Raw genomic sequence first — 12926 nt, 5'->3', positions numbered from 1 at the left:
GCACGGAACACCGGGGCAGCACGGAACACCGGGGCAGTACGGGGATGGCGCCGCCGCCTCACGGGGCTCCCGCCCCGCCGCCGCCCCACACTATGAGGCAGCGCGCGCGCGACGTCAGACGCCGCAGCCAACGGCGGCCTCTGCTTGACTGTGGGCTGGGAGGCTCGTTGCATATTCACGAGGTGGGCCCCGTGTCTGCGCTGACGTTGCGCCGCCGCAGCCAATAGCAGCCTGTGCCTCCGGGTCATGAATATTCATATCTGCATATTCATAGCCACGCACTTTGGGCGCTGCAGCGGCTGCGGCCGGGGGCGGGCTCGGCCCCGCTTCCCTCACGGCCCGTGTGCCTGCGGAGCCGCGCCGGCGGCGGGAGGCGGAGCCGGCCCGCCCCTATTTATGCCGAGCCCTGCCGGGAGCGGCGCCGTAAGTGTGGGGCGGAAGCGCCCGGCACCTCCTTCCTCCCGCCCGGGTGCAGGCGACGAGGATGAGCCAAAGAGACACCCTAGTGCATCTCTTCGCCGGCGGGTAGGTGAAGCCCCGGGAGCTGCTCCTGCACTTGTCCGGGTCTGGCCCCGCTCCCGTGCCCGCCGCGGGGCGGCCTGGAACGGCTGCCTGGGGACATCTCGGTGGGGCTGCCCCGCTGCTCCGTGCCCGAGGGGCCGCGGGGAGCAGGGAGGGGCCGCGCTCTGCCTCCCGCCCCGTGCCCCGAGGCCTTTCCGGGCCCGCAGCTGCCTCGGGCCCGGCCCCGCGTGTTGCGTTGTGTCACGGGTGGAGCGCGGGCCCGTGGGGAGGCGGGGGTGGAGGCTTCCCGTAAAAGCACCCCTCGGGTTTGGCCCTTATCTGTTTTGGTGGGGATGCGCGCCGGGCCCGCCGTGCCTGGGCTCCCCGCTGCCGGGAGGCTGCCGGGACTGGCCTGGCGGGCGGGCAGTGCCCGCCGGGCACGCTCGGCCGGGGCCGCTGTGTCCGCGCCATGCGTGCTGCGCTTCCTGCTGCGGCGTGGGCACACGCAGCTCCCCAGCCACAAAGGCAGAAGAAATGGGAGGGAAGAATGCACTCAGAAATAAAAGGGTTTAGCCTTAGTTAGGTTTGAGGTAACTTTTGTGCCTTCACAGCTATTAATGAAGTTTCATAATGTATGTTTTTAGGTTTCAGAATGTTTGGGCTGTATTTCTGAAGCCTGTGGTTCTTCCAGGGGCAGGGAGGGAAGAAGGGCACCCAGCTTAAAAGGGAAAGCTGGCGGCCCTGCTGGGCTTGGTTGTAATAGTGTATTTGGGTAGTGAGCATGACTGTAGAGAAGTGATAGAGGACACACCTTGCATCCCATGAGAGAGCTTGAAGCTGTGCTTTCCTTTTGTGGTCCTCGTGGACAAAAATTAGCTTGCTGCTTCTGGCCTGAGGTGTTTGAGGTAGAAGAATAGTGTATTGATTCTGAGCAAGTCTGAGTGACTTGGATGCTTGACAGTACTTTCTCTGCTTCTGGCACACTTTGAAGTATTGTACACCTGATCTAGTTCCTGTGTGGGAGCTTTATCGTCCCCTTGATTTCTTGCACCCTGTTTAAGAGGAGAGTGGTTATGCAGCAGGAGGCCCAAGATGTAGTAGTGTGTACTGTTTTCTGCAGATTTTGCATCCTTGTAAGCATTTAGAAAAACAACAGCAGGAGCTCAAGAAAGATCAGGAGCTGCTGAAGAGAGTCCAGTAGAGGGGTACAAATATGAGGAGGAGTCTGGAGCATCTGTCAGTGTTATGAGAACAGACTGGGGGAGTTGGGCTTGTTTTCTGGTTCAGTCTGGAGAAGAGACTGAGAGGGGATATTATTAATGCATATTAATATCTCCAAGAGGTGCCAAGAGAGTGGTGCCAGGCTTTTTTCAGTGATGCCCAGCAACAAGACAATGACAAGAGACCATAAACTAAAACACAAGAAGTTTCACCTCAACATGAGCAAGAACTTATTTATATTGGGTGGCAGAGGGTGACAGAGTACTGGAACAGGCTGCCCAGGGTGGTTGTGGGGTTTCCTTCTCTGGAGATATTCCAAACCCACCTGGACATATTCCTGTGTTACCTACTCCAGGTGACCTTAGCTTGGCAGGAACACCAGCCAATATGACCTGCAGAGGTTCCTAAGGATTCTGAGAGTGGTCCCTGATTATAGACCTTCAGCTTGACAGCTCTGCACAGGGGAGGTTACTGAGCACAACTGTGCTGCTCTATTGTTATGTCAGAAACAGGTTTATGAACATGAAACTTGAGAGCAGATGAGAATTGCTCAGTTTGCTCGTTCTTATTTATTGCTGAGCAGTCTGGTCGATGGGTATGTGCTGGCCAACTGGGTCAGGGGTTGTGCTGTGAGGAAGAGGCTGAGTATGAGCCACACATTTCCTATAACCTTAGTTCAGCCAAGTTAACACTGTGTATTTGGTCACATTTTGCAGTAGAGAAGTTTACTGGGGTTATCTCATGACTTTGCAAGTGTAGTGCACTGCAGATCACCTGAGTGATCTTTAGTTTTCAGTGAAACTTAAAAGGAAAGAAGCTTTGTAGCTTTGTTTGCCCTAAATTGCATCAGAACCTCTATGGAAACAACATGACTATCTCTATCTGCTGGTGCTTTTTTTCTCTTTTTTTTTTAAATATTCAAGTGCATTCTTCAGTTCTTGCTTTCTGTAATGAAACTTTGACAGATGACATTGCTGTTTAGTAATATAAAGAGGACTATCCTGGGATGTCTCTGTAGCTGCCTAGGCTGTATGGAGTTTTTTGTATATCTTCTCTTTTACCCCCCACTTAGTCAAATAGCTGTTGTCACTATAGACATTATGTTGGTAGTAGAAACTCAGGTGCTTTTACTCTAAACCAAGGATGCAGTTGAACATTCTTAATTCTTAAATTAAAAAGTCATGTAATTGAAATGTAGGATGTAGATCAACATTTTTAATACAAGTAGTAAGTTATGGCTGTTAGACTCATTTTAAAAAGTAGTAGAAAACCTTAGTGTTTTGCTTTATAGGAAATATTAATATGTTTTGCATATACTGCCTTGCAACCATAGAGTGAAAATTCAGGTGTTGGCTACAAAAATACTGTTCAGATTTTCATTATTTATTCTTCATTACCAGAAAGCTTATGACAGTAATTGCGTATCATATAAACTTCAATCAGAGCAGTGAATTTGTGTGCATGTTGTTTCCTCAGCAGAAGGAGGGGTTTGGGTTAGGAGGTGGACAGCTGCTTTTCTGACTTCACACTTGGATAGTCTCAGGTTTGCTTCTTTGTTTCACTCTTGGCATTTCCTGCAGAAATTTGGCTGTTTTCTAATTTAATGTGTGAGGAAGTAGAGGGAGGAGCTTCTTTATTTATCTTGATCATAGAAGTGTCTCAGTTGGTCTGTAATGTAATCATACTCTGTCTGAGGCTCTTAGCAAATCCCTACGGTGGCTAAAACGGTGAAGGTGCAGGAAATGTATTTAACCTAAGTGTTTGAGTTCTCAGCAAGATCAGAAAGGTACTGCTGAAATGTATGAAGTAAAGGTAAGAGATTTCTGATTTCAGAAGGTTGTTAATAATGTGTAGCAGGTATTGTGATGATGGGGGCTTTTTCAGAAAGGAGCCCCTTGAGCCATAACTGAGTAGCCAAGCACTCAGCTCCTCTCTGCCCTAAAACACATTTGTGGCATAACCGTGGATGTATTTCAGAACAAGTGAGAAGGAGTTTAGTGCTTTTCTGTCCAAACTTGAGATTATCTTTATATTCAGATCCAGTTTTGTGTGAAATAAGGCAGTGTTTGTTTAAAGCTTGGGGTTTGCTCCATGGGGTTATTACTAAATTGCGTGAAAATTGCTGTCAGTACTTGAGAAACTATGCCCCTGGTACTTCTCTCATTTCTTTCTAGATGCTTTGAGCTGTTTTTGCTTAATACAAATGTTATTGTAAATATTGATTTACCCATCTCTTGATAAAAGCTACACTGTTCATTTTGATGTTTGTTTTGGGTAATGGAACCCAGTGATGCTTGATCCCCTGGTGGTGTTTTTCCTGTTTTCACTTGTGAGTTTCTATGTGGCGGCACATTGGGGGATTTTACTTTTACACTGTTCATTAGACATCACGAGTTTGATTAGTATTTGTAGTTCATGGATGTGAGCTTAACTTGCACTTTAAGTTCCAACAAAGACTGGAACTCTATTGGTGAGTAGAGTGATTAAGGATTTGTGGCTGCTAGTACTCTAGTTGAACAGTATTATACAGGGAAAAACTGAAAATTTGGGATTAATGAATGCTGTTTCTGAAAGCTGTACTTGCTAAAGCCCTTCTCTATTCTCTGAAGACTGATAATATAAATGTAATATCCAAAGCTGCAACTTTGTTAATGTGAAAGTTACTCTGGTTGTAAGACCTGCATAAAACTACTGATAGACTCGGGACCTGAATTTGCAGTAACTGATGAAGAGAGGAGAAAGTTCTGTTCTGTTTGTAAATGGCTTGGATTTATTTTTTTTGACAGAATTTTGAGCTCAGTTTACATGCTGTTTTATTTGAGAGCCAGTGTTTGTATGGAACTTTCATTTTTGTACAGGAAAGATAAGTAGCTGGTAAAATACATTAATTAATGTAGACCAAAGATCAAGGTCAAGATTTATCTTTAAGTCTTTGAGGCTGTGGTTACAAACGTACTGTGAAAGGTGAATCTGAAACTAGCACTAGGCAACCATGGCTTTTATTTCATAAAATACACCATTATCTCAAGGAATTAAAAAAATGTGCACTGAAAGTGTTAATTCAAAGTCAGGCTACACTGGCATTTGGAATATCAGTCTGCCTTAGAGCATTTCTGGACAGTCCAGTGGCTGAATTTGAGACCCTCATCCATGCTGGAGCTGTCTCTGTTGGTACTTGCAGGGCTGAAAGGTCCCAGTAGAAGATGCTCAACTGCTCTGGACAAGGGCAGTGGCTCCTTAGCAGATACCTTAACCTTGCAATAATAAGAGGGAAGTTTTCCTCTTAATTCCTCTTATTTCCTCTTATGTCTGGAAGAACCTGGGATCCGAGTGCCAAACAGGTTTAGGTTTTTGAAGCATGTATTTTTTTCCTTGGGGTGTCGCACAAATAATGCAGGTGTGTCTGAGGAACATGGTTGTCAGAGCTGTACCTGTTGAACATTTAGCAGAATTTAAAGCCCAGTAGTTCCAGGCTTATTTCTGTTGAACCAGTGAGATGATGGTCTTCTAAAAAACCAGTTCGGATCAAATTAAATGTTTTGTGGGTAGCTGGGGCTTCTTTTGTTGCGCTTTTTTTTCCTTTCCAATATATGCTTTTTAGAGGAGCAATGTTCTTAGTTTAGGAGACCATTGCCATCTTCCTAGACTCTTCAGTCCAAGAAATGTCAAGTAGACGACTGTTCTTAGTTTGATTGTTTTTCTTTTAGGTTTGTTGTGATCCTGCACATAACTACATCTTGTGATGTCCATGTCTCTTGTTCCACTGAGTGTGACGTCTCTTAAATTGTACCAGAAGTCTCAAGTTGAAATTTTAATTGTCTAGCTTGACTGTATTAATAGTGGGATTTTAGTCTTCCTTTTTTAACCTATGTGTATAATTTTGTGAATTTACCTACTGATCTCTGCTTTTCTGTCTTTCAAATTACTTGGAACCTACAGGTGGATTCTCATGCCCTTTTATGATCAAGGTACTTTTGCTGAAAGTCAGCTTTGCAAGCTTGTTTAATACTCACGTGCTAAAGCTGAAGAAGGCTTGTAGTACACAATGATTAGAGGCAAATATCACATTTAGGATAGAGACGATGGGCAAGTGGTCTTCTGAATAGCATTCACTGGAAACTGCAGTAAGCATTCAGACATAGGAATGTCTCAGGATTTGCCATTCTTCACTTCCCATTTATACTGTGTCAGCAGGAGTGTGTTCACCTACTTATTCTAGCAGGTGAAATTCATCTAATCCTGGGGAAAAAGTTACACATTAGTAAATGTTCCTACAAGTCACACTTGTTGGGGCCTGGTGCATGCATGACTGGAGAAACTCAAGCCCAGAGTGGTTTTAGGTGGTAGTAATTTCTGAAGTAGTTTACAGAATCACACCTGCATTTTTGAGAAGAAAACTCCTATTTTTCAAACTGTTAAGAAATGTTTTTCTGAAGTGTTCTAATTCCTAATTTGTGTTAAACCACAAACTAAAAGTCTTCCCCTTAATTTGAACCAGTAGGAGGGGAGCAGGAAAGGTGGCAGCAATCTGCTGGCAATTTATAGAGCACTTGTTGTAGGCTGGAGCTGGTGGCTGGCTGTTTTTGACCTGCCAGGACTCAAGCACAAAAACGTTGCTGTCTCTGGTGGTATTCCCAGTAGTGTGTTAAATAAGCAAGGCTGGAAATACATTTCTAAGTAAAATACACTGTCCTTGATGCTGTGACAGAACAGCTGCTGTGCTTCTTAGAAGTTGCTTATTTGTACAGAGTGCATATTTTTAATTGTTTCTCTTCTTTGTTTACCCACAAGCTCTGTTTATTGACAGTTTTTCATAAACAGATTTTTGTCAAGCCTTGGGGTGTTTATTTTAAAGGTCAAGTGAAGTAGACAAGTCAGGATAGTTACTGGATATGCCTTTGTTTAGAAGTTTAATTAAAACTCAGTGGATCTTGTGACCCTTGAGAAAGTCCTGGTTCCTCAACATATCAAGACACTTCTTTCACTCCTTCAGTTTCAGATGTTGTCTCTGTTATATAGGGCTTTTTGAAGGCTGGGAAAGTGATCTGTTACTTTGACAGAAGTAGAAATTGGGGATTTTGCCAAGACTCACATTACAGAACCACACAGCACTGTAAAACTTCTTTGCTTTCTTCAGCTGCAAGAAGAAATTTGAGCAATCTTGAAGATCGGGGACTGAGAAGAAGTTTAATTCATCAAATTCCACTTAGTGGAAAATATTATTGGGTTCAGTGGAGACATCTTTAATTGTTTAAGAAAAGCCTAACCAAAGAAACACAACACCAAGAAACTGCCAAGGGTGCTGATTATTTGAAATTACTTGAATGGCAGAATGTGGTGCAGGAAAAGGCTCTTAAAGGGAGGCCGGTGACTCTGCTGCTTCTTCGGGATGCATGTGAGTGTGATGCTGGCTGTCCCTGACCAGTGACAAGACCAGCAAGCACAGAGTAGCTGGGTATGAGCCCTCTTCCCCAGTAATCCACTGCTGAGTGGAGGCTGGCTGCCCATCCACCCTGGATTCTGCTGGAAGTGCTGCCGTCAGGCATCGCTTGTGATTTGGGTGTGGTGCAGGGGAGCATGCAGGGCACGAGCTCCAGGTCTCCAGGTCAGTGTTAATCTTCAACTTCAGATACTTTTTCTGCTCTGATGTAGCGGGAGGGGGAGTGGTTAGAGGGGGTCAATTAAGGGCTCCAAACTCCAAGCCCTATTCAAGAATGCAGGTCAAGTTTTTTTGCTACTTCCATGGCATTTAGCTAATTAAAATAAATCATACCTTGTGGTTGCTCTTGTGATTACTGTTGCTTGAAAATAAGTTCTTGTGTAACCTGTCTAAAATCAAATGCAGAAAAGCTTTCAAGAGAGTAAGCTGGTTGCAGGAAAGGAAGTAAACTCTAAAGCCAACTTCCTTCATTGCCTGTACAGGCATGTTACCATGGAGTGGGGTCTGGCTTGAACTGCAGGAAACACAGACAGCTTTCTGTCTGTCTCAGAACTTTAGAGCTTCAGGTCAAATTGTTTTGAGAGCTGACCTACCTGTGCTTCTCATGTGCTGTTGCTGTCTTGAACATTCACATTACAGGCTCTTACTGTTTCCAGCCCTGGCTAAAATAAATACTAGCATATCTACTCTCTTTCTACAACTTATAATTTTAAAATAAGTCTATTTGTAGCTTACTGTTAGAAGTAAGTGAATTGCTTATGCAGAGCAGGCTGCTCTAATGTCTGTGTCAGGCTGTAACTGTATGTGTGCAGCACACACTGAAAAACTGTCTTTCATCTTCCTGTGATAACACTTTTTTCCAGACTTGCAAAGAAATTCAATTATCTTTCCTCAAACCTTGAAAGAGAATAGATTTCAGTCGAATGTTGGAGCTAGGGATGGGCAGGATGCCTTTAGGCTTAGTAATAGGATACCTCTAGGTCACTAGGTTTAAATGGAGTGTTCAGTGAACATCAAGCTTCTACTTGGCAGCTCTACTCTCAGTTCACAAACGGATGCAGTGCTGTATTTTTGGTGTTTTCTGTGGTAGAAGAGTCGCCAGATTACCCTCCTGTAAAAATATATAGGATATCTTGAGTCTTAACTATTACTCCTAATTTGGACTCAACTATTTTTCATTTTGGAAAACATTTTAAAATTTCTTGAACCGGCTTATAGCTTATTAAAGAGTTTGGGGGTGTTTGAGCTTCTTGTGTTAGGAAAAAAATAGCTGATAACTATCTTGTCATAATCAAGCAATTCTTCTAGTTATGTATATGTTAGTATATATATTTATTACAGGAAGCAAATATGGGCCTTTTGACTTTAGTACAAATTGTATTTATGTGTTAGTGGATTTCAAACTGAGCTGTATTAGCATTAATACTTGAACTGGAATGTAGGTTTGCTTCTTCGGGTTGGATTGTTTTGCCTTTTTAAAGGAGATAGGTAGTGTCCTGGCCAGAGTTTTAAGAAGAGTATTTAGCAATGTTAAGAGTACTGATCTCTGAAGGGAATCAAGAGACTGTCTTGGAACTCAGAATTTGTGGATTTGCTCTTTTTCCCTCCAAGGTAGTTGCAGAGCTAGGCTGAGTTCTGGAGAAGCCCAGGAAGGCTCTGAGCAGAGCTGGGCAGGGCAGTGTGTTCTGGCTGCGCTGTGGTTGAGCGCAAGGGCAGCAGCTGCTGTCGGCACAAGCTGTGCGTGGCTTGCCTTGGTTCGCTCTCGGCAATGAGGGACAGACTGAAGCAAATCCAGCAAGTCTTTACCTGCTCAGGCACATGAGCTCTTCTGGCTTTGCAGTTTCTCCTCTACAATACTTGCTCTGCCTTGCTGAAGTGGGCAGGGCTTGGGAAGCACTTGGACAATCACTGTTTTCATGGTACAGTGACCAAAACACAGTCGGGCTTTTGAAGATGTTACTAATTTACAACACCACAGATTTTACCAGTTTTTACACATAGTCCTATGTGCATAGTGCATAAATCTTTTCTGCCTTTAAGAGTTTTTGGCACTTTTTTTGTGGTCAGGAGCACACTAAACATTAAAAAAAAAAAAGGTAAAATTTACCATAAGAAGTTAAACATTGAAGCTACTGAGCTACTTTCCAGAACTGATTTGAACAGTGTGTACTATGCACCTTCACTATGTTTTGTCTGTTTAAATTTTCACTTCAAGTTCTGGGGTTTGCAAACTGACTTGGCATCTTGCTTGCCTTCAAGGGCAAATAACTGTAATTTCAACACATGTTCCTATTGGTTCTTACCAATTCTATGTGAATGTCAGTTTCTTTTTCTCTTAAAAACATGATGATGCTGTTTGTCTTTGCAGCTGTGGAGGTACTGTTGGTGCAATTCTGACATGTCCACTGGAAGTTGTAAAAACACGACTGCAGTCCTCCTCTGTGACTCTGTACATCTCTGAAGTTCATCTCAACACTCTGAATGGTGCTGCTGTCAACCGAGTAACCAGAATTTCTCCTGGACCTCTCCACTGTCTGAAGTGAGTGTACCTGGCACAAGGGTTTGGGTTCATTTTGGGGAGGGAGGAGATCAAAATCTGTATAAAAGATTCAGACTTTTATGTCTGTCATGATGCTGCCAGGAGGTGACTTTCCATATTTTGCCTTTTAACTGCGTTTCTGATTCTTTGAATGTCCTTCATGCTTGAGTTTGCATGTTGAAGTAGCCAGAGCATGTGTACCTTTACAGCTCACATCTCCAAACTGCATCCCCAAAATTCACTAACACTTAAGTGCCAGACTCCCATTTTCATCCTGAAAAAACATTAGTATAAGACTTTTTCAAACTGTTTTGTGTCCAAATCATAGAAGTTATTGAATATGGAGGCAATTAAAATTAACTCAGTTTGTTAGTCTCTTTCAACTTTCAGCATCCACACAGTTTTTGCCTTTGATTATCTTCTGGTGTATGTGTGACTTGTAACATTCTTTTAGAGCTAGTAAGAAATAGCTAAGGCTGGCTTTTGCAGTGATCTGTGTTGTTTGTGTAGTGCCTCACTGAATGGGGGCTGCCTCTCATCTCCTTGTTTGCAGTGCTTGTGTAGTTCAGGAGCCAGCAGGAATGTTGTAAGGCTACAGTTAAACAGCTTGTATGGCCCATAGGAAGGGTTCACTTTTCCCTGGGGACTCAAGCTAGCCAGTTCAGCAGAGGGGGAGGTACCTTCATTATTTGGGGATGAAGGGATATTTCCTACAGGAGAGAACTGCTGCTTCTTGCATTAGAAAGTTGGTTGAGTCTTGACAACTTCTATCTTCTGTTCTTAATTAGCAAGAAGTAGTTTGTAGAGAGCCCTTTCTGGTAGTTGAAGTGTAGAGTTTAAACTTAATCTGGTTAGGGTGTAGGATTTGCTTAAATGGAGCTTGTAACCAAATAGCTCCTTGAATGGAAGATCATTCTTTTCATGAAAGTTTGGGTTCAGAGCCTTTTTCATGGCTCCTTTTTCAGGGTTTGAGGAGTGAACGTGTTGGGAAAAGGTATGTGGAAAGGAAAGGCTTGGATTGTGACCAGCAAGGAGATCTGCTTGGCTTAGTGGTTTTTCTTGATGGAAGTAGAGGGCTTCAGCTTCTTTCTGAGTGTTTGGTTATGAATTTATTTTCTGTTTAGAAATGTATATTAATGAATAGCAGGTTGAATAGATGTGTTTTTGTAATGCTTCTCTGCTAGAAGCCTGCTATGCTTTAAATGCATCCACAAAACTGAAAATAGCTTTGTATTCCCAGGAAGCAAATTCAGACTGAGGTAGAGGTAGCTTATGATGAACTTCATTGGTAGGGTTTGTTTGTTTGTTAGGCTGTCTTTAACAATTGCCTTCTTACATGTCTTGTTTATCTGTAATACAAGAATGTATCTCTTCTGCTGCTTTTGTTCTTTGCTTAGATGTGTTTTCTTTTAGGTCATTATCACAGGGCTGAGATGCAAAGCCTGGGTTTCAAGTTCTTTAAATACAGTAAATATGAAAAATCCCAGATGACATGGCAGTGGACTGTGATAATAAAAATACATATGTGCAGGGCATAATTACTCTTGGTTAAGGGACTAGGGCTGTTTATGGGGAAATAAAACTGTGTTCCTTTGTCACTGTCATGCCCTTACTGTCATTAGATATTTTTTTACTCATAGTTGCCAGGCTTTGGCTGTGTCATAGCAAATTTGGTGCAGTGCTCAAGACTCACATTACACAGTCTAAAAGCAGAGTGATTCAGGCAAATTATGTCAGAATTTCAGTGAACTGACTGCTGTAGAATCACTTCTGCATCTTAAGCATCAGTGGAGGTGACTTGAAAGGCATCTCTGTCAGGAAACAAACTCAAAAACAGGTGACTCTATTCGCTGGCAACAAAAGCAAATTATTTTTTCTTAAATATCTGTGTTGCATATCATATTACATTTTCTCATCATTCATGTTGCACAATTTAAACCTGAGGTCTTGTAATGGAAATTTCACCAGCCTCCCAGCTCAGGCTCTCCATCCATGTGACATAAGAAAGTCGGTTGAGGTTGTATGGAGCACTTATCCTACTCTTCCAACCAGGGATTTGCCCTTAATGACTTTCAATAAACAAATGCAGGCCCTGGCATCTGCTCTTTAGTGCAAAAAGTTTGTGTCTTATTCTCAGTGCACCTCTGGCACTCTTCCAGCTGGTGTCTGAATGCAAAAGAGCATCAGTAACTATCTCCAGTATAATCCTGTCTATTGCAACCGCTCTAACTCTTTGCTGCTCTGTCAAATTCTGGGACTGTAGATCCAAAAGAAGCAAATAGACCTGATAAACTTCATTCCTAAGTTTTGAAGACACTTAGATTCTTGCTGCTTTGAATACAGGTGTAGTTATATGTGCATATATACATGTGTAAGACATTATGTGGTAGTAGTGGTTTAAGTGGATACAGATCCTGTTAATTAGGTTCAGCATTGCAAGGCATAAAAATGCTTTCATGATGACAGGTCCAAATAATTTGTATTTCCAAGGTGTCTTAGAGTGTGTGTTAAGTATTCCAGTTAACTGCTGTGGAGCAGCAGATGCTGCCCACATAGTGAAATGATAGCTGATTGTTATGGACAAAGAGCTGGGATGTTGCTAGACACATTAAATGTCTGTATTCCTAAATAGCAGTGGTAACTGCAGAACCACTGGTTTATTTTTGCTTAGTGGAAGCAAAGGTAAACTTTGAGTTTGACTTAGCAGCAGAGCAGTGGTGAATCAGCGCCATTGAAATCAGGAAGTCAGAACAATCTCAGAATCTCCTTTAATGCTATAGATTGCTTTCACTTGTTTGTTCTGATAGTAAATTCCAAACAAAATTGCCATTTATACAAGGCTTTATTGAATAATTGACTTGTCATTAACCTGCATGGCTCTTTAAAGAAGAAATGTCCAGAACTATTTGTGTGCATAGGCCAATATTTCTAAATCAGTAAGCACAGGGCTCTGTTTTGTAGCATCGGGGAATGTAGTTAATTCTTAACTTTAAATCTGGTTCTAAAGTAATTGCTAGAGCAATTTCCAGTAATGGGATGCAGGTAGTCCTTGTTTTTCTCCCATGTCCTACCATACTTTTTAAAATACTAATGTGATTACCATCTAGATTATGGGGCAGACTGATTTCACTAGAACTGAATTTTCATGCATAATCTTTTACTGTGCCAGGGTACTGTGCTGCATAGGTCTTCAGCTCTTCCAAAATTCCCCAACTATATGGGATC

General features: G+C 42.8%; 1 protein-coding gene across 1 annotated transcript in view; it reads left to right on the top strand.

Annotated features, from left to right (window-relative positions):
• Nucleotides 1-373: 373 nt before the first annotated feature.
• Nucleotides 374-12926, top strand: part of SLC25A36 (solute carrier family 25 member 36) — a 30362-nt gene continuing 17809 nt past the window's right edge. Inside the window, exons 1-2 of the mRNA XM_021553639.3 lie at nt 374-525; nt 9531-9701. Of these exons, the coding sequence (XP_021409314.1) occupies nt 485-525; nt 9531-9701 (212 nt within the window). The 5' untranslated portion in view covers nt 374-484. The remainder of the gene's footprint in view (nt 526-9530; nt 9702-12926) is intronic.

This window comes from Lonchura striata, chromosome 10 (assembly GCF_046129695.1).
Source record: "Lonchura striata isolate bLonStr1 chromosome 10, bLonStr1.mat, whole genome shotgun sequence".
NCBI lineage: Eukaryota > Metazoa > Chordata > Aves > Passeriformes > Estrildidae > Lonchura > Lonchura striata.
The sequence above is the reverse complement of the archived record's forward strand: the minus strand, read 5'-3'. Positions and strand labels throughout refer to the sequence as shown.